Here is a 27,954-nt window from a genome sequence, read left to right as displayed (position 1 = left end):
TGTGATCCCCGTCAAAGCAGTGGCACCATCTAGGTTCTTCTGGTCTCCTGCGGTGAATCTGCAGGTGTTCTTTTGGACTAAACATTTCCATGCATCTCGGAAGGGGATAGACCAATAGGGGTACCTTAGAAGGCTGCTCGCAAGCTTTGAAGTCCCCAGTGGCCACACACCAAAGTAGGATGCAGACCCTTCCTTATCTTTGTGGACTGCCTTATACCAATTGACCTTGGTGGCCCAGTTCTCAGCCTATGATTTTGAGGCGCTGGGACTGAGAGACTCCAGGAATGGGGTTCTTGACAACTGTCCCGCTTCGAGGAAGACTTGGGCAGCTGCCACCCCTGCAAGCCTCCAAGGCCCGCGCTGGAGGTCCCTGGTGCCCAGGGCACACGCGGCAGAGGCGAGCTGGGCTCCAGGCGCCCCCACCTCCTGCGGGCCCCTTCGCCGCTCCGCGTCCCGCTGCCGCCCTCCGGTGGCTGCTGCGAGGCGCCCTCCGGGCCGTGCCGCCCCCCCCCCCGCCCGCCCCGGCCGGTGACATCACCGCATTCCCGTGCTCGGCTCCTCCCGCCGCGGCGCCTGCAGCCGCAGTGACAGGCGCGCCGGGCCCGGTGGCGGAGAGGAGAGGAGACGAGACGAGAGGAAGGGCGGCCGCGGCGCAGAGCACGTCCCCGCCGAGGCCGGCTCCCCGCGCGCCTCCCGAGTCCGGGTCGCCGCCAGTGCCGGGCGGAGCTGCGGCAGAACCGCGGGGAAAATGGCTGATGACTTCGGCTTCTTCTCGTCCTCGGAGAGCGGGGCCCCCGACGCGGCCGAGGAGGACCCGGCGGCCGCCTTCCTGGCGCAGCAGGAGAGCGAGATCGCGGGCATCGAGAATGACGAGGGCTTCGGGGCACCTGCCGGCGGCCCGCAGGGACCCGCGAGCGGGGGTGAGTCAGCGCGCGGCCTTGGGGCTCGCGGCTGGGGCGCCCCTCCCCCGGCGCCCCGGCCCCAGTCCCGAAGGTGCCGCGGGCCCGCGAGGAGCCTGCGGGGCCACGCCGGCGATGCAGGACGCCGGGGGTGGCCGGGAGCCCCTCGGAGACAGCCCGCGGGAGGATCTGGGAGCCGGGCTGAGCGGAGGCCCGCTCGGGCTAGGAGTCGGGGACTCCCGGGACAGGAATTTCATCCCCAGACCAGCCGCACACCACGGGGCTCGGGAATCTCACCCCCGCCCGCCTCGGGCGGCCTGGTCCACCCTAGGCTCCCGGCCGGGCAGGGCCAAGGTGGTCGGTGTGTGCTGGATGTAGAACTTTCTGCTCTTCGTTCAGGTTTAGCGCTCCCGCAACTGGGAAAGCCAGGAAGGCTGGCTGCTCTGCCACCTCACAGACCTTCCCTGGGATCGCCTGGCATCCCGCAGCACTGGGCTTCCATGGAATCCGTTCAGATGCTGATCACTATGCCCATTTCAGAGACGGGCAAGCCGAGGCCCCAGGAAGGAGGCACGCGCGGAGGGGCAACCGGGCAGCGGCAGTCAAGCTTTAACCCCTTTCCTGCCAACTCCAGGTCTTCTCCACGGGACCCACATTGTCTTTGCAGGTGCCTGGCTCTGGGTTAGACCCTCGGTGGGCACAGAGGGGCGAAAACAAAGTGGCATCAGTCAGGGATTTCCAATGGTCTGCTTAAAGATTCTCCAAAGGCCGCCCTGGCTATTGTCGCTGGTTAGCTGGCTTCAGACCTCGTTGTCAGGGCCTTGGGACCTCTGATAGCCTGCTCTCTCTGCTCTGGCGTGATCTTGAAGGAACAGTTTCTTAAAATATATGGTTTCACAAAAACAAAACAAGTAGCTAGCACCTTAATGGGTACATCCCAAACTGCTCTTAGCCTGTTAATTTTATCATCTTAATGGACTTTATGGGCTTTCTGTAATAAGTGGTACTTTATATATAATTCAAATGTTACAAGGTTTCCCATAGTGACGTTTATATTCATTCAACTGAGTGAGCGCCAACTGCTTGCCAGGCTCACTGGGGACACGAGGCAGACAAGAAGCCATAGCTGTGACTGAGGAGGATGAAGCCTATCTGGATACCCTTGGAATGCGAAGTGGAAGAAGGGAGACTCAGAGAGCTTGCATGTCCCACTCAAAGTCTCACAGCCAGCGGAGTGACAGATCTGGGACTTGATTCAGGTCTCCCAATCCTGGACTTGATCCTCCTTTCACATGCTGTCAGTCTCCCTGGGAGCTGATTGGATGGGAAGGGAGAGAGATCTTTCGCTCCCCAAACATACCAGCCCGTGGAGGGCTTCCCAAGCAGCAGTTCCTTGTCACTTCCACACAGACTCCCTGTGCCCCCCCCCCCCCACCGAGAGTCATAGGAAACCCCCATCCATGGCTCCAGTGTTCATTTGGTCAGACCGTCTCGAGACTACCACAAATCCCAGTCTTGCTTGTCCTGGGGGAGGCCCCACTATGGAGGAGTGGGCATCAGGCACTGTGAGAGAGGAGGACAGTGGAATGCAGGTTGAGGCTGGCCAGATGCATCTGTAAGTTCAGCAGCTCGTGGCCTCTCCTAGGACCATGGGGCCTCTGGGGTCTTACATACCACCGAAGCTGCGAATATTCCATCGCCCTTGGAGTGGGGCCCGGGGAACAGGCAGGTGTGGCAGGATGGTATCTGAACAGGATGCAAATGAGCGGCCCATCTAGGCCTGGTTGATGCTGAGGAGGTATGTGATCTTACCTGACCAGCGAGGAGTGCCAGGAACCTGGATAAGAAAACAAAGCACAATGAAATAGAAAACACACAAAACCGAACTCGCTGTCATGAGGCTGATCCTGACTCCTGGTGTCCCCTGTGAGCCAGAGTTGAACTCATAGCTCCCATGGCTCATCTTTCAAAGGTCGAGTGTCAGGTCTTTCTTCCACAGTGCCCCTGAGTGAACAGGAAACTCCCAGCTTTTGGTTGCTAGCTGTTCTGCACACAGGGGACCTCATAGAGTTGACATCCACTGCCATCAAGTCAATTCACACCCATGGTGACCCTCAATAGGAACCCGAGGCTCCGTAAACCTCTACAGGAGCTGAAAGTCTCATCTTTCTCCAGAGGCGCGGCTGTTTGATTTGAACCCCCAACCTTGCAGGTAGCAGTTCAATGTTTATCCAACAGCACCACCTAGATCAGGGTGGGGGAAAAAGGGCCTGGGCCTGCTCAGAGCACAGCTGTCTGGACCAGCTGTGGATCAGCATCTCTGAAGTCACCAGGTGCCCTGTCTTTGGACTGCCAGGTGCCCCTGGGGAGAGAGGTATCAGGTTTAGGTCTGAGTCCCACTAAGCTGTGCTCTTGAACTGGGGCAGCCATGGACACTTTCCATTCATTAGCCTTGGGTTGGGCCCAAACGGTTTACATTTTCACACCCGGATTTCTCAGTAGCGCCACGCCTGGCTCTGCCCCTGGCATGCCCAGTCAGTTCAGGACAAGCCCATTTCTCCTGCCCAGTAAGCTGACAGGAATGTTCTGGACCCTTGCTGCCTCTATTCCAAACCAGCTCGGGGAAGTGAGGGAAGCAACATCTATGGGATTTGCCCTGAGCTCCTGCCGGGCTGGCCCATGGCTGTGCATGCTTGATGATCCATGTGTGACAGACTCAATGTCATTCTGCGGTGTATGTGGGGAGGGGGAGGGGGTGGGGGCACATTCCTTAAAGTGTCTGAGGTTGAAGTAGCAAGTTCCCTTCTCTAGGAGTGCTTGCAGGCTTGCGCTTTGGGAGCATGGGCACTCCTTGAGGGAGGGAGACCACAGTCCTTGGGCGAGGCCCCTGGTTGGCGCTGGCTGGTGTGTATGGGTGTGCAGCTTCTCTTCCAGAGACCAAGCATCCCCATCGTGAGGCTGGACTCGGTAGAGGACATGCCCCAGAAGATGGCCCTCTTAGAAGATGCTGCGCCCCCCAAACCATCCTCTCCACCAGCCCCACCCTGCTGAGGGGCCAGGCCACCAAGCAGGAGGAATCTGTCATTCTATTGTGGTAGAATGAGTGTGGGGGCGGGGGTGATGGCTGACATAGTGGGTCAAAATCAATCTGTTCAACTGGGAAAACAAAATCAACAATAACGCATCTTAACTGGGAAGTATTTCCATAGAGATTAAGTAACCCCCTCCTGCCGTCAGCAGGCAGAAAGGACTGTAGCTGCAGGTCGCTGGGAAAGGGCTATCTGTCCCTCCGTGGTAATCCCGGGGCCTGCTGCGGCTCTTTGCTGGGGGCCATTGCTGTTTCTGAGAGGCCCCAGAGGACATTTCTACTTGCTTGTTGCCAACAGTTCTGCTGCCCTGTGTATGCAAGGGGGCCTTAGGAGCTGAGAAAGATGAAAGGCTCAGGGAGGGAGCTTCAGGGCCCTCAGAACAAGGCACCCTGAGGGGAGTGAATACTGTCTGCTATTTCCAGAGGTCCCTCAGGAAGCAGAGGTGCCTTGTGAACAGGGCTTGGAGAACAATGGGACCCCAAAGAACATCCTGTGGAGGGGAAGCAGGAAGTAATGCATTGGGGTGAGGAGTGTGTGTTTGGGGAAAGGCGACAGCAGGCTGTTGGGGGTTAATTGTCGGGCTGCTAACTGCAAGGTGGGCTGTTGAAGCCCACCAGTCCCTCTTCAGGAGAAAGATGAGGAGTTCTGCTCCTGTAGAGTTAGTCCTCAACTCCAGGCAGAGGCACTGTGAGTTTTAGTGGTGAGTTGATGGCACTGGGTTTGGGTTTTCTGATTGGGAAGAACTGGTGGGAAGGGAGGCAGGACAAATGGGCAGGGGCGGACTGTGAGGGACCTCTTGTGCTCCCTAGTCAGCCAATCTTTACTGAGCCCCAATGTGTGCCAGGCACTGACCTAGGGGCTGGGACCAAGCACTGGGCAGACAGAACCCAGACCCTGCTTTGTGGAGGGGCTATTCAAGTGGGGAAGGCAGACCACAGGCATGGATTCAGATAAACATGCCAAGTTTTGGGAAAAGAGTAAGGTGGAAGTGGGGTGACTGTAGGGAGTGGCCAGGAAAGCCATAAGGCTGAAGGGCGTGGAAGAGTGGGCCACATGGAAATGCATGGAACAGCATTCTAGGCAGAGGGAATAGTACCTGCTAAGTTCTCATAGTAGGGTCTATGGAAAGTGAAATTCTTTATGGTGTGTTTTTACTGTGTTTTTAATCAGAGGAGTGGCCCAAGCAAGTCTACATTTGGGATGTTTTAAATGTTGGCCAGGGCACTTGGTTTGAAAGAGATTGTGAGGCTGAAGATGGGAATCAGAGATTTGTAGGTGGACAACAGCCATTAAGTTCATTTAGTCATTCCTTAATTTATTTAACACATAGTTATTGCGTTCTTAGTAAGTCACGACACTCCATGGGCTCTGGGGAGACTGATAAGGAGACAAAGCTACCAGAGCAGGCAACCCACAACTTCTCCATCCATGGGGGCTGGGGCTAGTGCTCCTCACGGGGAATTTGTGACTAATCAGATGGTAAGAGCGGGGACAGGAGGAGTCCTTGCTGATAACAAAGACCATCTTTCTGGGGGTTGTGGGAGGAGAAGAAACGGAACAAGTGCTGCCTGTTGGGGACTGTGACTCCTGCTCTCCCTGATGGAGGAGTTGTTTGAAGCACCCCGGGGACACGCAGGCTACTTTTCTACCCTGCCCTCCAGAGCCGGCCCTCGGCCTACAGCTCCTCTGCCTACTCCCTGGGCAGAGGCCTCCCAGAGGCCGTTCTCAGCTCCGCTGTGGGCACGTTAATTGCAGCCACCTAGATGAGGAGGCCGGTGACTCTGGGCCATCACCTATCCTCTCTGAGCCTCAGCTTGAGAAGCTGTAAAGTGGGTTGACCACCGCTTCATGGCAGAGCTGCAGTGGAAATCAGCTGTGGTAGGGGCTGAAGGAAGGCTTGGGGAACAGCCCAGGATTGACTCACGATGTAAATCTCCATCATATCTGTCTCTGCGTGTGTGCATCAGTATGTACACAGGCAGGTACAGAGGTTGGCTGAGGATACTAATGTAGTATCATTTTGTGCCCTCTACAACCGAAGCAGTAAGTCATGCTGTCTCCTGGTTCTCTTTCTAGCTGGTCCTGAGGACGTGGGAACAACAATCAATGGAGATATGTTTCAGGTAAGCAAGATGCTGTCTTTGGAGGGAAAAGGAGGGGGCTGATAGCTTGGGTCCCCAAGTTCTCTTGCGGTTGGTTTAGGGAAGCTTTGGGCTCCAGTGATTTTTAAAAATTGTTTATTAGCTATTTGAATCATAGAATAATATGTGAAAAATATAGTTGCAAATGTGATATTTCATGGGCCCAAAGGACATATTCCTCTCCTGGTTCTTTCTTGGTGGTACTGAGTTCCCTCTGATCTCTGCTTGCTTGTTTAATCCCTTTTCGATCTCAAAAGAGATTGATACAAGCTACAACCTAGTCCTGTAGACTGCCCCCTGCCTCATTAACGTAACTGCCTCTAATCCTGCCTCACTAACATGGGGCTGAGCATTTGTAACACAGGGTAATTACATCAGCTCACAGAATGGAGGGTAGTTCCATAATCCTGTGACTCTCGGCTAGCCAAGGGGATACATATGTTGGGAGGGGAGGGGGAACTGGAGGGGGTGGGGAACCACTCATAATTTAACCCATGACAGTAGGTAAACTGGAAAAACCCTGCCGTTGTTCAAAAAAGAATGGTCAGCGCTTTCTGTGTTGGTGTGAAAAGATGCCCACATTATAGTAAGTGGAAAAAGCAGAATAATATGCAAAGTATGGTCCTTTTTTTTTATCCTTTTAAAATATGTTTGCACAAAGGATCAGAATGGATGTGCACCAACTGTTAGCACAGGTTGGGGGTGGGGGGATAAGAAAAGGGCTTTCACTGTCACTGGCTTGTTTTCAAATTCATTACAGTGATTCTATATTAGGAAAATCTCAAAACAAACAACTGACCAGCAAGGATAGGATCCAGTAGAGGACTGCCTCTTCTTGCCCTCTCACCCCTCCTTCATACACACCTATCTGTCCAAGGGCTCTCAGAGGGAATGAAGGCCAATCACCGGCACATGGCTCAGCCCACATGCCCACTCCACCCAGGGTGGGGCTCAGCCGAATTCTCACTCTGACAGACCTTTGACCCCTGGGCTGCAGCTGGGAGCTCCTGGGCTGAGCCCAGCGGAGGAACTGGCCTCTGGAAGCCTCTGAGGGAATAAACAATACCTTCTTTACAGAAGAGCGATGGGCTGGGACCTTGCAAGGGCAAACTGGCCACCTCCTGTTTCTGGAAGAAACTGGCCGCCAGCTGGGAAGGGCCATCTGTAGGCTCTTAGGGGCTTCAGGTCTCATTGGGCAAGAAAGCCAAGGAACCAGCATTGACTTTGGTACAGCTTGGCAGGTCCTGGAGGCCTGGGCTGCCCAGATTGTGGATGAACTTGAAAAGACTTTGCTTGGCCCCCGAAGTCCGTGTCCTGGAGCGGGACACTGGGGAGCACAGGAGCCCTTTCCTGTGGATTAGGATCTTTAGGCTCAGAGAGTCACACAGGAAACCATCCAGTACTAGTGCTCCCCATTTGGTTGGTTTGGGTGGCCCCAACCCATCTCCAACATTGTCCCTGCTTGGCCTTGGGTGGACTTAAGACTTGGCAAGGAACCCTGGGCTTCCTTGCTAATCCCAGCTGACCTCAGCGCGCTGCTAAGAACTCCAGAGATGTTTGTTTGTCAAGCACGTCCCACTGTGCTGGAATCTGTAGTGGGGAGAGACTGCAGATGAAGAGAGGCTTGGCCTAGCCTCATCTAGATCTTTTGGCCCCTGACCCAGGGTCTTCATTCTGTCCACTTGCTGGGAACAGCCAGCTCCAGTTGCTGCCCACAGCCTTTGTTTAGGACTGAACGCAGCGAGGTGGGGCTGGCAGCTACAGGCTGGGAGACTGTGTTCTGGGTGTGTCCAGCAGTTTTCTTACTCCATTTGTTAGTTTTTCTGGCAGCCTTGGGCCCACCAAAGGACCCCTGGTGTCACAGTGGTGACACGTGGGGCTGTTAGCCACAGGTCCACAGTTGGAACCAGGGAGAAAGGCAGGACTTTCCACAGTGTAAAGAGTTAAACCCACAGTGCAGCTCTAGCCTGTTCTGTGGGGCATCGACTCAATGGCGGTGGGTTGGTTTTGGTTGGGGCCACCGGGGGTCCAGCTATAAGCCTGACCCCCAACATGGCCTAAGGATAGGCCTTCCCATACCTCCCTCCTGTTCCACCTGGCACCACCAACAAAGGCGCCCTCCCTCCTTGCCCCATCCACCCTTTGAGCTAATTAGAGGAATCAGCAGCTTAGCTTTGCTTAGCTTTAGCTGGTCAATCCCTCCAAAGACAGTCAGGTCTCACTCTCCTGGCTGTCCCCCGAGCCACAGCAGAGAGTATGAGAAGAAAATGTTCTGAAATTGATTGTGGTGATGACTGCGTAAATCTTAATATGATTGAGTGGTTAAATGGTGTGATATGTGAAGTAGATGCCAATGGAACTCCTTTTTTCAAAAAGAGAGTTACCCCACTGTGTCCATCAATCCTCGCTGCTCACTGTCATGGGCAGAGGGGACAGACACTATGCCTGGAGCAGACTAGAGAAGAGGAGCCAGGCCGTGCCTGCTCTGGGCTTGACCTGCCAGAAGCACCGCTGCGCTCTTCCCAGGCCCTGGTCAACCTTGATCAAGCCCGTGCTCCCTGGCCACAGTGAATGAAGCACAGCAGTGAGGCCTTCACAGCGGCTCGCCCACTACACAGCCACACCACTGCACATCTGCCCCAGGCTTCCAGGCCAGCGACCTCCTGAGCTTCTTCACACCGAGACTGGGTGCTAGGATTCCCATGTAGCAGACTGTGACACTCAGGCACCCCAGTGGGGGCGGGGGTTTCCTAAGGATCACACACTCAGTGAGTGGCACAACCAAAACCCACACTCACTGCCATCGAGTGGCTGCTGACTCAGAGCATACATACAGGACAGGGTAGACCCGCCCCTGTGGGTTTCCAAGACTGCCACTCTTCCCTGGAGTAGGAAGCTCTTTGGTCCTGTGCCTGACACACCAGGCCCTGCCTCTTTGGCTCTCCTCAGTGCCTTCCCTCCACTGTCTCCACCCCTTTGCAGTCATCTCATCACCCATTTCCTCCACTCACATTTTCCCCCTTTGACTGACTACCTTGCACCGTGGAGATGGAAGCCAATCCAACAGGGTATTTGTCTTCAAACAGCGCTTCTGACCGAGGACCAAAACGAACCCAAGCCCATGGCCATTGAGTCAACCCTTACGCACAGCGACCGACCTACATCTTTTTGCGAGGCTATACATCTTTATGAGAGCAGACAGGCCTCATCTTTCTCTCACAGAGCAGCTGGTGGGTTTGAACCAATGTTTGAACCCGCAGCACCCCCACCCCCACACTCCCAAGAGCTCTTACCTAATAGAGAACCAAACTCACCGCCATCGAGTCGCCGTTGACTCATAGCGACCCTATAGGGCAGGGCAGACTATCCTTGTGAGTTTCTGAGTCTGTAACTCCTTAGGAGAGTAGAAAGCCCTGTCTTTCTCCCAAGCGATGGCTGGTAGTTTCGAACTGCTGACCTTGTAGTTAACAACCCAGTGCTTAACTACTACACCACCTGGAAAGAAAAAAGGTAGCTGGGATGGCGGGGACTTGGATATGGATATAGCAGTTAAGGCCAACAATTATTCTGGCGGGCACCACCTAAGACGTATTAACTGACTCAATGCTCACAGCAGCTCTCTGATGTAAGCTCTCTTCCTACCTGCACTTCCAGGCATGTTCCCTGGCTCGCTCTAGTTAAGAGCTGTAAGACCTGGAACTTGGATCCATGCCTTCAGGTACTGGGGGTTGGGGAGCAAGGCAGGGAGGTGGGTTTACTTCAGAGGGGTTTCAAAGCTGCCCAGGAAGCTGTGAGTGGTCTTGGCTGAAGGAATCGAGAGTGTACAAGGCAGCGCAGTCAGTCCATCAGTCCAAGCTCAGCCCAGGTCTGGGACCCACTGCACAGGGTCCTGTGCCTGAAAGAAGTAAAAAAAGAAGAGTCAAAGGTTCGGGGACAGCTGTGTCAGGCAGGCAAAGGGAGTTGGGACAAGGTAGGAGGCCACATGTGTTGACGAGTGGTGGAGGAAGTGGGCTCAGCTTGGCTCATCCTGGCCCCCTGAGCCTGCGGGAGGGTCACCTTCTGGCACAAGTGCCATAGAACATGTTGGGAGCACCGCCCCCCACTCCCCCTGCCCCCAGGATGGGCTGAGTGGCCCCGAGCAGTTAGCTCTTCCTTTGCAGCCTGAGTCGGGCCACTTGGGCTTCAGATTTTCCTACCTTGACCTTAAGCTAGTCTCTAAATAGGTCTGAGATGGCTTTCTCGTTGATACAATGGTGCTTAGAAGACTTGACAAACTGAGCTCTGATTTATTCCAGTGAGCTTTCGGGAGATAGATGCAGGTGGGGAAGTGGATGTGGGGCAGTGAGAGAGGAAGATGTCGCTCCTCATCCTTGGGAGGAAGGCTTTTCAGAGGACAGAAAAGAAGCACATGATTCCCCCGTTGCTGAACTGACTGTGGAGAGAGAGCCCACGTTGTCTCTAATCATCCCCTTTGAATTCCAGCTCTGCCACTTCCTGGCTATGTGACCTTGGGACTTCCCGAACTAGACATTCCCAACCTATAAACCAAGCACAATAAAACTCACTGTGTAGAGCTGGGAAGATCGAAGAAATGCGTTCACTACAAACGCTACACTGCCATCTGTGAGTTAATGGTAGGGCGGGCGTCCGAGAGGCAGTTGGCTTTCAAGAGGAGGATGAGAATTAGTTGCCCAGACCCTTCTCCCGCACCCTACACTCTAGTGGTGTCTCTGTACTTTGAGTTTCCAAAGGCACCAGCACCACTCACATGGTCCTTACATGTGCAAGCCCTTAGCCTGAGATGCCCTTTCCCATCTCTTTGGGCCGTACTCTGCCCACCCCGACAGAGAAACGGTGTAACTGCGTCGTCTTCATCCACCGCCTTTCCTGACCTGTGTCCCTACATGCAGCCCTACCATGGTGTCTGTCCTCTTGGCGCCGTCTCCCCTGGCTATGCCCGGAGACGCAGCTGGCTTGTTGATGCTGTCTCTAGGCTGAGTAGCTCTTCACTCAGTCAGATTTCTTGAAGCTTTTCAAGAACACCCAGGCCCTGTTCTAGATATCGTGCAGAGGCCCTTATGAGGCTTACCATCTGGGGCAGGACAGAATACACAAGCACGTCATTTGGATGGCCTGAGCCAGAAGGGCTTGGAGAAGAAGTCTTGGGTGGGGGGGGGGGGGGGGCAGGTGGGCCTTGACTAAGCAGCAGGGGCTTGCTTTAGCCAAGGGGTGGGGGGTGGGGGAAAGGCTCCTGAGTTGGCTGCTGCCCTGGGAACATGTTGGCCCCCGATTTCAGGAGCAGGGTGGTTCAGACTGGGCCCCTGAGTGTGTATACACTGAGATTGTTCCAGGGCTAGTGTGCCAAGAGCTTGCTGACGGAGGGGAGGGAGGGGGGCGGACTGGGGGGCAGAGATCAGATCATTTAGATTTCATTCTGAGGCCAGGGAAGCCTTTGGACGCTCACCGTGATACAATGAGACTGACCTTGAACAGCTCCTCTGTGGAGGAGGCTCTGCAGGGGAGTGCAGTAGCAGCAGGGCCTGCGGGTGGGGGGTGGGGGGATTGGCTGAGGCACTAGTGGAGGAGAGGCCGGAGAGCAATCAGAGAGGGCATATTTGAGATATTTTGCTGGCAGGAACTCCTGATGGATTGGATGTGGGATGAGAAGAAAGTCAAAATCCAGGATGCACATTTGACCTCCGTGTGCTGACAGCCGTCACTGGATCCAAGAAGGAGCCATGGCGGTGCTGTGGGATAAGCATTGGGCTACAAACTGCAAGGTCAGTGGTTCAAACTCACCAGCTGCTCCTTGGGAGAAAGATGAGGCTTATTGCTCCCGTAAAGCTTTGCAGTCAGAAACCGTACATGAGGTTGTTATGAGCCCGAATGGGTCACACTGAGCCTGAGTGACGATGAGAAGCAGAGGAAAGCATGAAGTCATCGCAGATTTCATCTTGCTTGTAGCCACCATCGATGCTCATGGAAACAGCAGTCAAGTGATCAAAAGCTGCATTGCGTTGGGTAAATGTGCTGCACAAGACCTCTTTAAAGTGTTGAAAAACAAGGGTGTTACTTTGAGGACTAAAGGGTGTCTGCCCCAAGCCATGGGATTCTCCGTTGCGTCAGAGGCATGTGAAAGTTGGACCTTGACTAAGGAAGGCGGCAGAGGAATCGATGCGCTTGAGTTGTGGTGCTGGTGAAGGACATTCGAAGTGCCGTGGACTGCCACAAACACAAACACGTCGGTTTGGGAGAAGTACAGCCAGCATGCCTGCTGGAAGCAAGGATGGCAAGACTTAGGCTCACATTATTTGGGGCGTGTTATCAGTAGAGGCCGGTCCCTGGAAAAGGACATGCTGGTGAAGTGGAAGGGCAGCGAAGAGGAAGGCTCAGGCTTACGCTTGTTAAATGAGTGAGCCCTGGACTCACAGTCAGATGGTTGCCTTTAGTTTTATTTCAAAACTATTCATGTCGCTGGAACAACAGGCACACCTACACACACATGCAAAATAGTGCGATGCTCACGATTTCCATCATCTCTCTGAAGTACAGCCAGAATGCTCCTTACAGTCTGGGATGGTGAGACTTCATCTTGCTTAATTCGGATGAGTCATCAGGAAAGAGCACTCAGTCAAGGCCATTACGTTTGATAAAGCAGAGAGTCCGTCGATACTGGGCACTCTGGAGAAGACAGGTTGTCCTGGTGGCTGCAGCAATGAGCTCTAACAGGCCAACAATTCTGAGGCCAGTTGTTAGTCTGGGTTGACTAGAGAAATAAATTCATAGAAACTCATATGTGAATAGGAAAGAGCTTTATATAAGAGTGGTTGCATATTAAGAAAACATCCTGCCCAGCCCAGATCAAGTCCATTATTAGTCCACAAATTCTTCTACAGACTTATGCAGCACATGCAATGATCCCCAAAGCAGGAAGATCACAGGCCAGTGGGCGAAAAGTTTGTGGAAGCCTCTCAGTGCTGGTGTGGGTCTCCACGTGGCTCCTCCAGCTCCAGTGTGTCTCCATGTGGCTTGTCAACAGGAATGAGAAGCAGAGAGAGTGTGTGCCCCACCTCCAGGGAGGAAGACAGGAGTTCCCAAAATCCTCAGGAGGCAGCCACGCCCACACAAAGGCCTCATTGGCTATGGCCTGATTGACAGGCTAGACTCCACCCCTTCTTCAAGTTGACTGCAGATTATGTAACTGCACAACAGGACCTGATGGTTCCTGGATTTACTTACACGCAAGGCTTCTGGGAGTGGGAGCTGACTCTGTGGACTTGTCAGTAACCACCAACAGAATGGGAACCCTTTTGGCCTAATGGTTACACAGTGGGCTTCAATCCACAAGGCTGGTAGTTCAAAACCACCAGCAGCTCTGTGGGAGAAAGACTGGGCTTTCTACCCCCATAAACAATTATAGTCTGGGAAACCCACAGGGGTCGCTCTGAGTTAGCATTACCTCGAAGGCAGTGAGTTTGGTGATTTGGACAAACAACAGATCTTTACTTTTCTTGTCAGAAAGTAACAAGTGTTCTCAACCAACTCACCGACGTGACAGAACTGGGCTAGCATGAATGTAGCAGTTCCCCGGCTGGGACACCCGATAAGTGGCCAGTTTCCAGCATAATTCTGGCCGGGCTTGGGTTCGTTAGTGAACCCCTTTTCATAGTCAGACTACCTTTTGTTTGTTTTTCCCTTTATTCTCTCATCTTTTTAAACTACAAATTTTTCCCTTTTGAAAATGGCAGCTATAACTTCGGTATGGCAAATTGGATCCGTTTTAAGTATGCAGATTGATTTTGCGTAGGTAAATTCCTGTGTAGGAGTCGATGGGTGGTGCAGTTAACAACAGTCGGCCACAAACCCAAAGGTTGAAAGTTCAAGTCCATTCAGAGGCGCCACAGAAGAACACACACACAAAAAAATTCCCTACTCACTGCCATCCAGTTGATGTCGACTCATAGTGACTCTCTAGGATGGGGTAGAACTGTCCCTGTGAGTTTCTGAGACGCTTTACGTGAGTAGAAAGCTCCATCTTTGTCCTCAGGAGCAGCTGGTGGTTTTGAACTGCTGCCCTGGGTAGCAGCCCAATGGGTAACCACTAGGCCACCAGGGCCTGACGATTTATAAAACCACAGTCAAACCGACTGTCATTGAGTCCATTTTGACTCACAGAGTAGAACTGCCTCTGGGGGTTTCTGAGACTATAGATCTTTATGGGGGCTGCCACCCCCAACTTCCTCCCCGGGACTGGCTGGTGTTTGCGGTTAGCAGTGCAACGGGCAACCGATTATGCCAACTGCTTCTGGAAGATCAGTCCCTGACACGGCTGTGGAGGCCGGTTCTCAGAAGAGCTGGCATGGCCTGGAGGGCAGCTAGCCCACAATGCTGGCAGCCGAGGAGATGGAACTTTTCACCCGCCCGCCGGCCGGGGCCCCTTCCAGACCTTCACCTCGATTTTGATCTCTGTGGTCTTCTTGGGCCTGGTCTTGACCTTCAGCTAAGTGGACCCATGGAGTGTGTACTCTGGGTGTCTTTTACTCTTCACATGTCTGCTGAGTTTGCCTTTAGGCCAGTGGTCCCCACTGTGGGCTGCCCATGGAAAAACAACTGGGGCCTGGGCTGCGTAACCAAAAAGCAGGTGGTCTGAGCCCACCGGACGCTTGCCAGGGGCAAAGGTTCCCGAGACTACGTTTTTACAGGAGCATACAGACAGCCTCATCTTTCTTCCATGGAGCTAGGACCTTGTGGTTAGTAGCCTGACCCCTAACTCCCAGTGGCCCCGGGGCTCCTGAGGGAGGGACCCCATGTGGAAGGTTTGCAGGAGCTCTTGTCACACCTGGCACTAGAGAGGAGCTTGGCAGAGAAAAATCAACAGTGAACCAAGGACTGGTCACTGGCGCCATGCAAGCTGAAAAGTTCACCTGAAGGCAGGGAAGAGCTACAGGCTTGGACCCACTGGTGGATTTCCCGCCACTCTGCCCCGAATGTGCTCCTCAGGCCTCTCAGATAATGTGGTGGGGTCACAGCAGCTGGCTTCCCCGAATCCCTGAGTCCCCAGAGCTGTCCCTGTGTCTGCCCAACCCTGTGGAGCACCCAGCCTGCTGCTGACCACGTGGAGATGGACACAGGGAAGGCCGGGGTGGGGGAAGGGGAGTTTCTGTCAGACCAGGAAGAGCCAGGTTGTGTATATAGGGAGGGGTGGGGAATCGTTGGTAGCCTGACCTCAGGGATGGACCGCTTCCAGAAGGAAACAGGGTGGGGCTCCCCCAACAATGAGCTCTCTACTGGTGCCCTCCAGATCACGTGCCTGAAAGGCCACTCTAACCTGTAGTGCAGGGCAGTTCAAGGAAGAACAGTTAATGCAGCCCATTGCCCAAGAGTGGGCCCTGCTCGAGGTCCCCTGTGGCAGCTGGCTCGCCACGCCTCCCCACCCCAGAAAGCTGGAGACTGAGCCCTACCGTTTCAACCGAGAGTAGACACTGCCCCATGGTGGGGAGACTATGACCATCGTGGGCAATCACAGCTGCTTGAATAAGTCTCGAAGATGGGGCCAGAGCTCTGGCAGAGTGGCTGGGGCTGCAGGGAATATAAACAAGGGCCTGCCCTGCCTGCCACGAGTCCCTGGTGGTGCAGACAGTGCAGGTATTTGGCTGCTCCCTGACGTCATTTAAAGGCAATGCAGAAGAAAGACCTGGCGATTTACTTCAGAGACCAGCCAATGAGAGCCTTGCAGAGCACAGTTCTAGTCTGACTCTGCACATGGCACCTGCACTGCTGGTGTTTGCACCCTGCTGATCAGGGCTGGGTGGTAGAAGACAGGCAGGGCTGTGGCTGAGGGTGCCCTAGTGGTGCAGCGGTTCCTCACTGGGCTGCTCACCACAAAGTCAGTTTACTCAGAGGAAGAAAGAGGAGGCTTTTGCTCGGATGAAGTTCCAGTCTTGGAAACCCACAGGAACAGTTCTCCCTTGTTTTTTGGTGTCTGCGGGAGTAGAGCTGTTTGGGATGATATGGAGGGAGGGAGCTGAGCTGAAAACTCCCAGGACAGAATATACTTTCACCAGCCAGTGAAGGCAGGGGAAGCCATTCCAGGCAGTGAGCTTTGGGGAAACAGGCTGTGGCTGTGGGGTGTGGGGGATGTGTGCAGAGAGGAATGCCAGAGGCCCAGGGTGGGGAATGGATCTCCTGCAGGGGTGGGTTTAGGAAAGAACCAACCCCAGCTCTGGGAGACCCACTTGAGCAGGTGACTGGAGACGTGGGCAGAGCCTGGTCTGGCAGTCAGCAGGCCTGGTCGCTGACCCTGGCTCAGCTACTGCTTGAGTAGCACCATCTCTTTTGGCCTCAGGCTCCTCCCCGGTGAGATGGGAATAAATGATAATAGCAATAATTCTATCCAGCATCTATTGTTCCAAATGTCTTACAAATATCACTTTTTCAAATTGTAACAATGTGATGGAAAAGTTGGGGACTGATAAGGGTGATCAGTTGAGCCTGGTGAATATAATTAATGCCATTAAGCTATTGTGGAGCTCTGGTTACAAGTTGGGCAGCAATCTGAAAGGTCAGCAGTTCGAAGCCATCAGCCACTCCTGGGGAGAAAGACAGGGCTTTCTACCCCCATAAAGAGCAGAAGCTCAGAAATACACAGGGCAGTTCTACTCTGTCCGCTATGGTCATTGCTATGAGCTATGAGCTGCCATAGACTTGGCAGTGAGGGGAGCTGCTGTGGGAAGGCAGTTGGCATGGCAAATGGAGCCATGCTCCTCCTAGTGGCCCGTTTCTTTGTCGATTGTGGTGAAATGCATTGGAACACAACACTTTCTGTAAGTGCGAGTCAGTGACCTTGGTGGCCTTCGTCAAGCGTGACTTTCCCAATCATTCCCCTTGGCTTAGCCCGGGTCCGGCACTCTTTCAGCACATTCCCCTCGTCTCCCGCCGCCTCACACCCTTGCAGCCATCAGAGCATTGGGGTTTCTACGTATCTGCTTAAAGAAGCCCTGGTGGCACAGACAGATTTACAGACATGGAAGCCGACATGTTGGCCTGTGAACCTCAGGGTCGACAGTTGGAAACCACTATCTGTTCCTTGGGAGACAGATGAGGCTTTCTGTTCCTGTAAAGATTTCCAGACTCAGAAACCCACAGGGGTGGTTCTACTCTGACCTATAGGGTCGCTGTGAGTTGGGATCGAGTTGATGTGAGTGGGTTCTATTTTTGCTTAAGGAGCACTGCTGTTGTACTAAGCCAAGTGACTCCAGAAACAAATCCAATGACACTCACATATGTGTAAGAAAGAACTTTATATCAAGAAATAATTATATATCAAGCAAACATCCCAGCCCACTCCAAGTCAACTCCATAAGTCCAATATTAGTCCCTAAGTCCCTCTTCAGACTCACACAGCCACATGCAATGATGCAGAATGCAGGAAGATCACAGGCCGGTGGGTGCAAAGTCCTGTGGATCCAAGGTTGATGGAAACATGGCAGGGGTCTGGCAGCTCTCCAGGTGGTCAACAGGCAGGAGAGTGAAGGCAAAGAGAGAGGGGGAGGTTCTCTGGACCCTCTTTATGAGAAGGCCATGCCCACAAGTTGGCACTACCAGACCCGACTGACAGGTTGGATACCACTCCTGCACGTTTATACATCCTCAAGTTGATATGAAAGTATCTAACCACTACAAGTGTCACTGTGGGCTAGGCTTGGACAGTTAAGTACAAGATGCATGGTTCAAATCCACCAGCATATCTGAGGGAGAAAGATCATGCTATCTGCAACCATAAGATATATAGTCTCAGAAACCCTATGAGTCAGCATCGACTCCATGGCAATGGAGTTGGGGTATATATTTACTAAGTTCATGTGAGTGAGATCGTGCAGTGTTTGTTCTATTGGGACTACCTTACTTCACTCAGCACAAGGTCTTCAAGGTTCTTCTGTGTTGTGGTTGTCATATACCTCTTACACATGCACGCACTCACTGGCACACACACTCTCTCAGCACTAGGGCTCTCAGAGGCAGGTTTCATGATCAGCTTCATTTTCAGATGAGACAATGGAGGTACAACAAGGCTAAGCAACTTGCCCCAGGCCACCCACACTCCTACTGAGGGCAGAGCTGGGACCTGAACACAGGCAGGCCCAGGCTCTTCATCACTGGGTGGTCCTCAGCTGCCCAGCTCAGGACCGATTTTCTACCCATGCAACAAATATATTGAGCATCTGCTGTGCACCAGGCACTGTTCTGGGTGCTGGGGACACAGCAGTGAACAGGACACACGAGGTCCCTGCTGCCACAAAGGGGACAATAGACAAGAAACACATTAACAGTGAGATCATTTCAGACCATGAAAAGTGTCATGGAGTAAATAAAACCGAAATAAAACACACTACAACGGTCGTAAGGAGTGGCTTTAATGATAGTAACGTTGTGTGCCAAGAAGTGTGTTAAATCCCTTATATATATTCTGATTCAGTTAATCCTATGCCAATCCTATAGGGGTAAAACCCAACGACAAACTCACTGCATCGACCCTACAGGACCAGGTAGAACTGCCCCTGTGAGTTTCAGAGACGGTAGCTCTCTGCAGGAGCAGAAAGCCTCCTCTGTCTCCCCTTTTATGATGAGGGCAGTGAGGCACAGTGGTCACACAGCAGGGGGAGGGTTGCAGCCTGGGCACTGGCACAGTGCGTGTGCGGTGCTGAGAGCTGACTGGGGGTGGGGAGTGGCCGGTGCCCCAGTTGCCATGCAGGGGGCAGCAGAGACAGCAGGCAAGTGGACGCTGGCTTAGTTTTGTGATTGTGTCCCAGGAGGCCAACGGGCCTGCGGACGGCTACGCTGCCATTGCCCAGGCCGACCGGCTGACGCAGGAACCGGAGAGCATCCGCAAGTGGAGAGAGGAACAGAAGAAACGGCTGCAGGAGCTGGGTGAGGGCAGCCGGGTGTCGGGGAGCCCCTCCGCCCTCAATGTGGGTACTGCGCGGGGGACCGCGGGGGCGGGGCTGCCACTCATTCTCCTGCTGGGGCCACAGATGCCGCCTCCAAGGTGACGGAACAAGAGTGGCGGGAGAAGGCGAAGAAGGACCTGGAGGAGTGGAACCAGCGCCAGAGCGAGCAAGTGGAGAAGAACAAGATCAACAACCGGTGAGAGGCGGGGGAAGGAGGCCTGGTGGCGCCAGGGGTTAAGCCTTCGGCTGCTAACCACACACAGGCAGGGTCAGTGGCTCACCCCAGCAGCCATGTCCAGGGAGAAAGATGAGGCAGTTTGCTCCCGTACAGTGACAACCCGGGAAACTCAAGGGGCTGCTCTGCTCTGTCCGGCAGGGTTGCTAGGAGTCGGAACCGGCTCGATGGCAGTGGGCCTGGTTTGAAGGGGACAGACAGAGAGGCGCTGTGCCTGTGGGGTTATGAGTCCTTGGGCTCACACACCATCCTGGAGCCTCCATGCGTGCGCAGGCCTTTCTGTCTGCCATCAGGAAGCTCACAGGGCCCTTGAATGTGGGCCTGAGAGTCCCAGGTCAGCAGAGGCCTGGCTAGTGGGGGAGAACCAGCCTGCTCCAGGTGTTTACTGCTGGCAGAAATGAGACTTGAACTCAGCATGGCTAGAGGCGAAGAGGGCTTCAGAGGCCAGGCCGGGCTTGCAGCGGAGGCCGGGTCAGGGGCTCAGTTACAGCCAGTCAGACTCACTCACATCCCACTCTCGGGTCTGTCTGTCCTTGGGTTGGCGTCACCCTAGGACACCCACGGGGAGGGGCAAAGTTGGCTGCCAGAAGCTCCAGGCTTCTGCCCCATCCTCTTAGACACTCAATGAAAACATTACTCCAGCCAAATTCCTGGACTTGACCCCATGGGCCTGCCTGTCCCAGGCTGCATGACCATAGCCGGAGGGGGTCTTTGATGAGCTCAGCCTGGTGAGCATCCTGTCTCACAGGGGGCAGGTGGATTCTGAACAGGACAGTCAGAATGCCTACCCTGGAGAAGGGATGGAGGCTGGTAGGCAGAGAACAGAAGCCCAACAAAAATCACCGCCCTGGAGAGGGTCCTGCCCTGAATGCTGCCTCCAAGGCTGTGCCCCTCACAGGAGCCCCCACCCACGCAGGATCTGCTAGGCGCCTGGGTGGCACTGAGAGATGCTGCTGAGGATGATGTCAGAGAAACACACACGTGGGCGGCTGGGCTCCGGGACCGCCCCGGAGTGTGGGTTTTGGACAAGGACGAGCTCATCAGGAAAATAAAAAGGGCAGTGGGTGGAGGAAGGCATTGCAGACCAGTGTGACACAGAAGAAAGGGCTTGGTGTCTTGGGCAACAGTCGGCAGAGTGCATTGAGCGGGGGAGAGGGGCAGGAAGTGGGCATCACACAATGGAGGGAATGAGGAGGGCAGGCAGTGGGAGCCCCTGGAAGCTTATGAACAGGAGTGACATGATTAGGGCTGAGCTTTCTAAGAGGCTGGAGTTGTGGTTGGTTAGTTCCTCGGCTTGCCAGGGCCCAGCTTCCTAACACCTCTCCCACTGGAGGAACTAACACTCTCTCTCTTTCTCTTTAACCCTCTGCCTGCCTGTCCTTCTTGCCTTCCTGTCCTCCCCACCCCCGCCATCCAACCTCTCTCCCAATCCCCCCAAGGATCGCTGACAAAGCCTTCTACCAGCAGCCAGATGCTGATATCATCGGCTACGTGTATGTGTCTCCTTTGCGCCTCTGCTGGGGGAGTGGGGGGTGAGGGCCCCAGGGTACGGCTGGCATGATTTCTCGAATCTCCTACTTTTCAAGGGAGTGTGGCTGGGCTTGGGACAATGATGGCAGCAGGCAGGGAAGCCCAGGGTGGGTGCAGGCACCAGCCCCCACCTGCATCTCTCCAGTACACGTGTATGAAGCATCCACTGCTTGAAGTCACTTTGCTAAACCAGAGCCCAGAGGGTGAGCAGAGGAAAGACTTATGAACTGGGAGGGTCCAGGGGCCAAAAATACATTGCTGTTGTTGCGAGGTGCCTCTGCGTTGGTTCTGACTCATAGTGACACTGTGAACACTAGAGCAAAACACTGCCCGGTCCTGTGCCACCCTAACGATCGTTGCTGTGCTTGGGCCCATGGTAGCAGCCACAGTGCCCATCATCTTGGCAAGGGCCTTTCTCTTTTTAGCTGCCCCTCGGATTTTCCAAGCATGATATCCTTCCCGAGGGCCTGGTCCCTTATGAAAGGACGGACGAAGTAATACAGCGAGGTCTCCATCCTTCCTGAAGACCATGCTGGTTGGACCTCCTCCAAACCGGTCCTCTTCATTCTCCTCGCAGTTCATAGATAGTCAGCATTTTTGGCCACTACCATAATTCAAAGGCATCAGTTCCTGGTTCTTCCTTTTTCACTGTCTAGCTTTCGCACGCATGAGGTGACTGAAAGCATCATACCTGGGGTCAGGATACCTTAGTCCTCAAGGTGACATCTTTGAGTTTTATGGAACAACAAAACCACTTTACATAGGTCTTGAGCAGATCTGCCAATGCAATACGCCACTTGATTTATTGACTGATGCTTCCCTGGACATTGACTTGGATTCAAATAAAATGAAATCTTTGATAGCTCCCCTCCCCCCATTGATCGTGATCTTGTCTTGGTAACTGAGGCGCACTTCCATCCTGCCCTACCGGACTGCGATGAGTTGACCTTGAGGCGATGGCAGTGAGTTGGCTTTTGGTGTGGTCTTGGTCTAGTTGTGAGGATTTTTTTTTTAATACTGACATATAACTCAAACTGAAGACTGTATGTAGTCTTTGATGTTCATCAGTAAGTGCTTCAAGTCCTCTTCGCTTCCCACACATCGGTTATTAATGAATCTGCCAGTCCTGATGCCGTTTCTTCATATAGGGCAGCTTCTCAGACTAGCTGCTCAGCATGCAGATTGAATGAGTATGGCAAAAGCATACAACCCTGACACGTGCCTTTCCTGATTGTACACCATTCATTATCCTCTTGCTCTATTTTAACGACTACTTCTTCATCTATGTGCAGTTTCCACATGAACACAAATAACCCAAACTGAGCTGACTGCCATCAAGTTGGTTCCAACTCTTAGTGACCCTATAGGACAGGGTAGAACTGTCCCTGTGGGTTTCTGAGACTGTCAGTCTTTAAGGGCGTAGAAAACCCTTGTCTTTCTCCTGTGGAGCAGCTGGTGGCTTTGAACAGCTGACCTTGTGATTAGCAGCTCAACTCATAACCACCATGCCACCAGGGCTCCTGAGCACAATTAGTGTTCTGAACGTCGTAGTGTGTCATGATCCATACAGTCCAATGCCTCTGCATAGTCATTAAAACACAGGTAAATAGCTTTCTAGTATTTCTCTGACTTCAGCAATGATATCCCTAATTCCATGTCCTCTCCTGAATCTGACTTGTATGGCTGTGTCCAGTTAATGTACTGCCACAAGCATTTAAAATCATCTTCAGCAAAATTTTGCTTGAGTGGAATATCAATGACATTCTTCTAAAATTTCCACACACTGCTAGGTCACCTCTCTTTGGAATGCGCACAAAGACGAATCTCTTCCAGTTGGTTGGCCACAGCTACCTGGCAGCCGTGTTCCAAATTTCTTGGCCTAGATGGCTTCGAGCATTGGCTCAGTTTGTTAAACATGGTTGAGCCTTATTTTTCACCCATGCTTTCAATGCAGTGTGGGCACACTCTTGATCACATGCTGTCTCCTAAAACGGTTGGACCTCAATCAATTCGTCTTTTTTGTACAGTGACTCTTTCCCTCTTCCCTTGAGGCCTGGTGACGTCAAGAGTTTGACCGTCCAACCAAACCCACTGCCATACAGTCAATGCTGACTCACAGTGACCCTGTAGGTCAGAGTAGACCTGCCCCTGTGCCTCTGGGACTGCAACTCTTTACGGGAGTAGAAGGCCCCGTTTTTCTCCCAAGGAGCACATGGTGGCTTTGAACTGCTGACCTTGCCGGTTGCAGCCCAATGTGTAACCACCACACCACCAGGGCTCCAGTTTGGCTCTAGAATCCTTCACCATTTCAACTCAACGCTGAAGTTTTTCTTCAGTTCTCTCAGCAGTGCTGGCGTGCCGAGTGCGTTCTTCCCTCTGGCTTTCTACCTCCAGGTCTGTGCCCATCTCATTAGAAGACTGCTTCTCGAGCCACCCTTCAAAAACTTCCGGCCAATTCTTTTACGTCATCGTCGTTTTCACTCACTTTAGCCATTCTTGGTTCAAGAGCAAGTTTCAGAGTCTCTTCTGACATCCATTTTGGTCTCCCCACCCCCATTTTTAATGACCTTTTGCTTCTTTCAGGTCTGATTTTCCTAACATCCCAGAACTTGTGTGGTCTTCGATCGTTAGTGGTCAGTGGCTTGAACCTGTTCTTGGAAAGGTCTCTAAATGCAGGTGTGGGACAGTCTGTTATACTCTGGCTCTTGTTGTCCTTTTCTTCAGCTTCGACTTGCTCGCATACCAGCAATTGATGGTCTGCCCACAGCTGGCCCCTAGCCTTGTTCTGACCCATGACAGTGAACTTCTCCATCTCTCTTCACAGATGTAGCGATTTGAGTCTTGTGTAGTCCATCTGTCAAGGTCTACGTGTAAAGTCTTCCATTTATGTTGTTGAGAAAAAGCTATAGCCAGTGAATAGGTCACAGGTCTTCCAAAATGTTATCATGCAATCTACCTGGATCTTGTATGCACAGGCATGCCCTGCCCTACGCGATACTGTCTCCCCTCAGAATGGATCTGCAGACTTCCTGAGGTGCAAGTCCTAGCCTCAGGTCTAGCTGTGTGACTTTGGGGAATGACTAATCGTCCTCCACGTATCACATGGGGATAATAATGGCAACTCCCTCACCTGGGAGGACTCAGTTAATTAATTAACTAATCAAGTAATTTATTTGTTGGGATTTCATACGTATGTCATTACATATTTCAATCATGTCGAGTAGAATTGTACAATGGCTACCACAGTCAGTCTGTAAACATTGTTTTTCTACATGGACTCCTTGACATCGTCTCCCTTTTACATCCCCCACCATCACAGTAGCCCCTCCCCCGGGACCTTAATCTACTTGCTGCCCCTGTAGTTCATCCTTCCTGGGTTCCATGTACCGAAAAACAGAAAAGCATTTAACACAGCTTCGAGGGCGAGCTCCATTGACATACAATTCTGAGACACCTCCAGTATGAACAGACAGAAACCAAAGAAAACAATACAAACCCCAAAATATAGAACATTTGGGAAACCAGATCAGGTCCTGCTTGCATCATGGTTTTGGGGTGGGGGTTGGGGGCGTGGTCTGACGAAGTGTTAACTGTTCGGTCAGATTTATGTCTTTGATCACACCTCTGGCCCAAGCACTCTGTTTAGTGACCATTTTGCGCCCGTCCCTCAGATTTGGAAGGGGGGAGCTCCGGAGGCTTATTCCCAGGGAGTTCCACGACTCTTGGGCTCCCACTGGCATCAGGAGGATTCCATTTAAACAACTGTGCTGTGAGTGTGGCCACAGCCTTTCTGTGACCACCGCAGGCTCTGCTGGCATTTCTGGTCTGGACTCTAGTTGGCACTGCAACCATCTCTGTACAGTGGTGTCAAGAGGCTTCATCTTGTGCCAACCCCAGCCACATGGCAGTGACAGCCTGGTGGCGGGGTGGTATACGGAAGCCTTCTGCTGGAGGAGGAACGCCATGTGCTTACGGAGTCATGGTGACAATGTGCTTGTGCCGACACTCGCCCGTCTGTTGTCACTCAGGACACCCTCAGCAGTCCCTGACACGGCCTGGGCACACCAGGACAACAGCCTTCCTCCTTTCCTCCCACCTGTCCCATGCCTCTTGGTGGCTACCCAGCCCCCTCCCCACTTCAGAAGGTGTTCAGATACAAATAAGACAGCCCCCCAGTCTCCCCAAGTGCTCTTAGTTGTATGTTGTGATGAGAGTTGAGTGGAGGACACAGCATGCTCTGGGAGTCTTCCTCTGCTTGGGAGCCGGAGCCAGGCCAGTGTCAGGGATGTGGGACCTTGGGCTTGACCTTCAAATGTGAGAAGGCCCCTCTACAGCAGTCAGGGTGGGAAGATCAGCACTCCAGGTGGAAGCCACAGCCAAGGCAAAGGCAGAGTCAGGAAGTACCTAGTTGCCTGCAGAGGCTTGAGAGTGAGACTGGGAGGTAAGCAGGTGTGAAGTGCCTGGAATGTTTGGACTTGATCTTGAAGGTAGTGGGAGGTTACAGCAGGGAGTGGGTGGCAGGTGGGCAACTGTGCTGGGGAGCACTGTTGGCGGGTGGGTGGGGTGGTGGTGTAAGTGCTTCTGTCAAGCTTGAGGACATGACCCAGGGAAGACCTCAGGGAGCTCTAAGGCCCTAAGCAAGGGGGAGCCCAGAGCAGTGCTGTACTGTCTGGGATCTGATTAAAAGCCAGCTTCTCCGGTGGAATCCAGAGTCTGCATTCCTAACCAGTTCTGCCCATGGCTGTCTCGGTGCCACATTGAGGAAGAAGAGAGCCTCCCACAGCACTGCAGAGTTCCCCAGGCCGCCCCGCCCTCAGACAGACCCGCGGGGAGGAGGCTCGGTTTCTAGCTTAGTCTGGGAATGAGCACACAGCATAATCCCGAGGGAGGTGCCAGGCTACTGGCGCTTGTCCCGGCCCATCTTCTGCACGGTCCCCGCAGACTCCCCATCATTTCCAGTGCCTGGGACATGGCAGAACTGGTTCTGCTTGAACAGAACCAATTCAAGGGACCTTGTTGCCCAAACAGGACACAGACCCAACTCTTCCCACCCAAGAATCCATTACCGTCTTTCCCTTAACCACTCCCATGGAGATTTTGTTCACTAAGCCGCATTGACCCTACTTGGATTCCCCACTGCTCTGTGACCAGTGACTTCTGTAGCAGGCTGGACTTCCGATGACGAAACCGTCCGCTTCACCCTGACTTGATTCCAACAAACGCACCCCAGGCTTTAGTTAGTTAGGTGGCTGCCAGCATCCCAGCGTCCTCCCTGCCAGTCCTCTAGAAATGTCTGAAATAGCCAAGGTGCCATTGTTGAAGGTCTCCCAGGGCCTTTGCTGGAGAGCTAGGACCAGAGGGGGTGGGGTCTGGGGTGACAAGTGAAGATTGGGGTGGGGGAGGTTTGTGAGGAGACCTGAGGGATAAGCAGCAAGCCATAAAGCTGTTGGGTGGGAGGGGATGGGTGGAGTGAGGGGAATGCTCCAGTAAATGACAGCAAGTTCAAAAGCCCTGGGGCAGGACCGAGCTGGGCTCCCTTTGATGCCGAGGCTGCTCACAGAGGGCATGCAGTCAGAGGACACAGGGCTTTAGACAGCGCTGCCTTGCTGGGTGTGCAGAGCCTCTGACTCTCTCTGTCCTGTGTCGACCTGCAGGGCGTCTGAGGAGGCTTTTGTGAAAGAATCCCAGGAAGAGACTCCGGGCACTGAGTGGGAGAAGGTGGCCCAGCTGTGTGACTTCAACCCCAAGAGCAGCAAGCAGTGCAAAGACGTGTCCCGCCTGCGCTCGGTGCTCATGTCCCTGAAGCAGACGCCGCTGTCCCGCTAGGTGCCTGTCTGCAGCACGGCCACAACGCTGGGATGGGGCTGGGGTAGCAGAGGGGCTGCTGGTTCTGGCAGGGGGCTGGGGGACACTCCCTCGGCCACTGCTACACACAGCCTATTCCTTTCCTCCCCACACCCTGGGGGGCAAAGGGGACCCCCTCACCCCATCGCCCTCATCCCCTCCTGGCATGACGGCCCAGCCCCTCATGCCTCCTTCTCAGTCCACTCAGTTGTGACTGTCTCTCCTGATGTATTTTTTTCTTGGCTTAAAGAGGTGTGTTAACTCTTTTTACACTGTTTATTATCATTCTCATTTCTCTGGAAGCCACCCCTGGTGTCAGGGTTCATTTTGTGCTCAGAACAGTCCCAGCTTGGGGCCTGGGGAGGCCAGGATGTTCCCCTGGGAACCCGGGAGCTTCCAGCCACAAGTGTGGTCTCAAGCCACCTCTACCTACTGCCCCCGCCCGTCTCATCCAGTGCTCACAGCCCTTCTGTCCTGTGACCAGCCTGTGAGGCAGGGATTCTGTTATAGAGCCAGGACACCCCCTTCCCGGAAGGTAAATGAGTCAACGTGGCAGGAAAGAAGCACGCCTGGTTGAACGGCTGGAGAAGGCAGCCTCGCCAGACCTTATCCTCAGAGCTGTTCTGAGAGGAGGTCTGGAGACACTGGTAGAACGCTGGAGGTGGCTGGCTCTGTGCTGGGCACATTTCACCGCCTCCAGCTGTGTCCTTCTGTGGTTCTGCTTTAAGTCCTCAGGGACCACACCATCTTCTTCAGCAGGGGCTCCATATATTTTACATCCAAACCAGGGTGGCTGACAGGGTTTTCCAAGATTTAAAATAACTGCAAACACTTAAAATAGTACTAGTTCACACCCCACCTCCAAAAAAAAAATCTGCATTTCTGGCTTGAAAGTCCCAAAGTCCGGCATTAGTGTGTACATTTCTGCGCAGTACTCAGCCAGATGAACAGTGGTCATCCTCTTTACAGGGCCATCTCCTTGTGTTTGGGGCCAGAGGTCACCACAGTGATTGTCAGGTGCCACACAGTTCTGACTCAGAGACCGCATGAAGAACAGAACACTGACCAGCCCTGCGCCATCCTCACAATTGTTCCCATGCTGAGCCCAGTTTTGCAGGCAGTGTCCACCCATCGTATTGTGGGACTTGCTCATTTTCACGCCCCCTCTACTTTACCAAGCATGTTGACCTCCAGGGACTGGTCTCTCCTGACAAAATGTCCCAAATGTGTGAGGGACAGTCTCCCCATCCTTGCTTCTAAGAAGAATCC

At 53.5% G+C, this 27,954-nt stretch overlaps 1 protein-coding gene across 1 annotated transcript; it reads left to right on the top strand.

Annotated features, from left to right (window-relative positions):
- The first annotated feature begins 573 nt into the window (after nt 1-573).
- On the top strand, nt 574-26,951 carry CLTB (clathrin light chain B). Its single transcript, XM_075541991.1, has 5 exons — nt 574-920; nt 6,065-6,111; nt 18,939-19,056; nt 19,161-19,272; nt 26,496-26,951. Exons 1-5 carry the CDS (start codon nt 749-751, stop codon nt 26,665-26,667), a joined length of 621 nt encoding a protein of 206 aa, XP_075398106.1. The 5' UTR covers nt 574-748; the 3' UTR covers nt 26,668-26,951.
- Nucleotides 26,952-27,954: the final 1,003 nt, after the last annotated feature.

Source organism: Tenrec ecaudatus, chromosome 2, assembly GCF_050624435.1.
Source record: "Tenrec ecaudatus isolate mTenEca1 chromosome 2, mTenEca1.hap1, whole genome shotgun sequence".
NCBI classification, from domain to species: Eukaryota; Metazoa; Chordata; class Mammalia; order Afrosoricida; family Tenrecidae; genus Tenrec; species Tenrec ecaudatus.
This window is presented reverse-complemented; position numbering and strand designations above follow the sequence as displayed.

Coding starts and splice junctions, on each gene's coding strand:
- CLTB (XM_075541991.1), top strand. CDS start 749: ATGGCTGATGACTTCGGCTTCTTCTCGTCCTCGGAGAGCGGGGCCCCC. Junction 921..6,064: donor GCAGGGACCCGCGAGCGGGG/GTGAGTCAGCGC, acceptor TTCTCTTTCTAG/CTGGTCCTGAGGACGTGGGA. Junction 19,273..26,495: donor AAGAACAAGATCAACAACCG/GTGAGAGGCGGG, acceptor GTCGACCTGCAG/GGCGTCTGAGGAGGCTTTTG.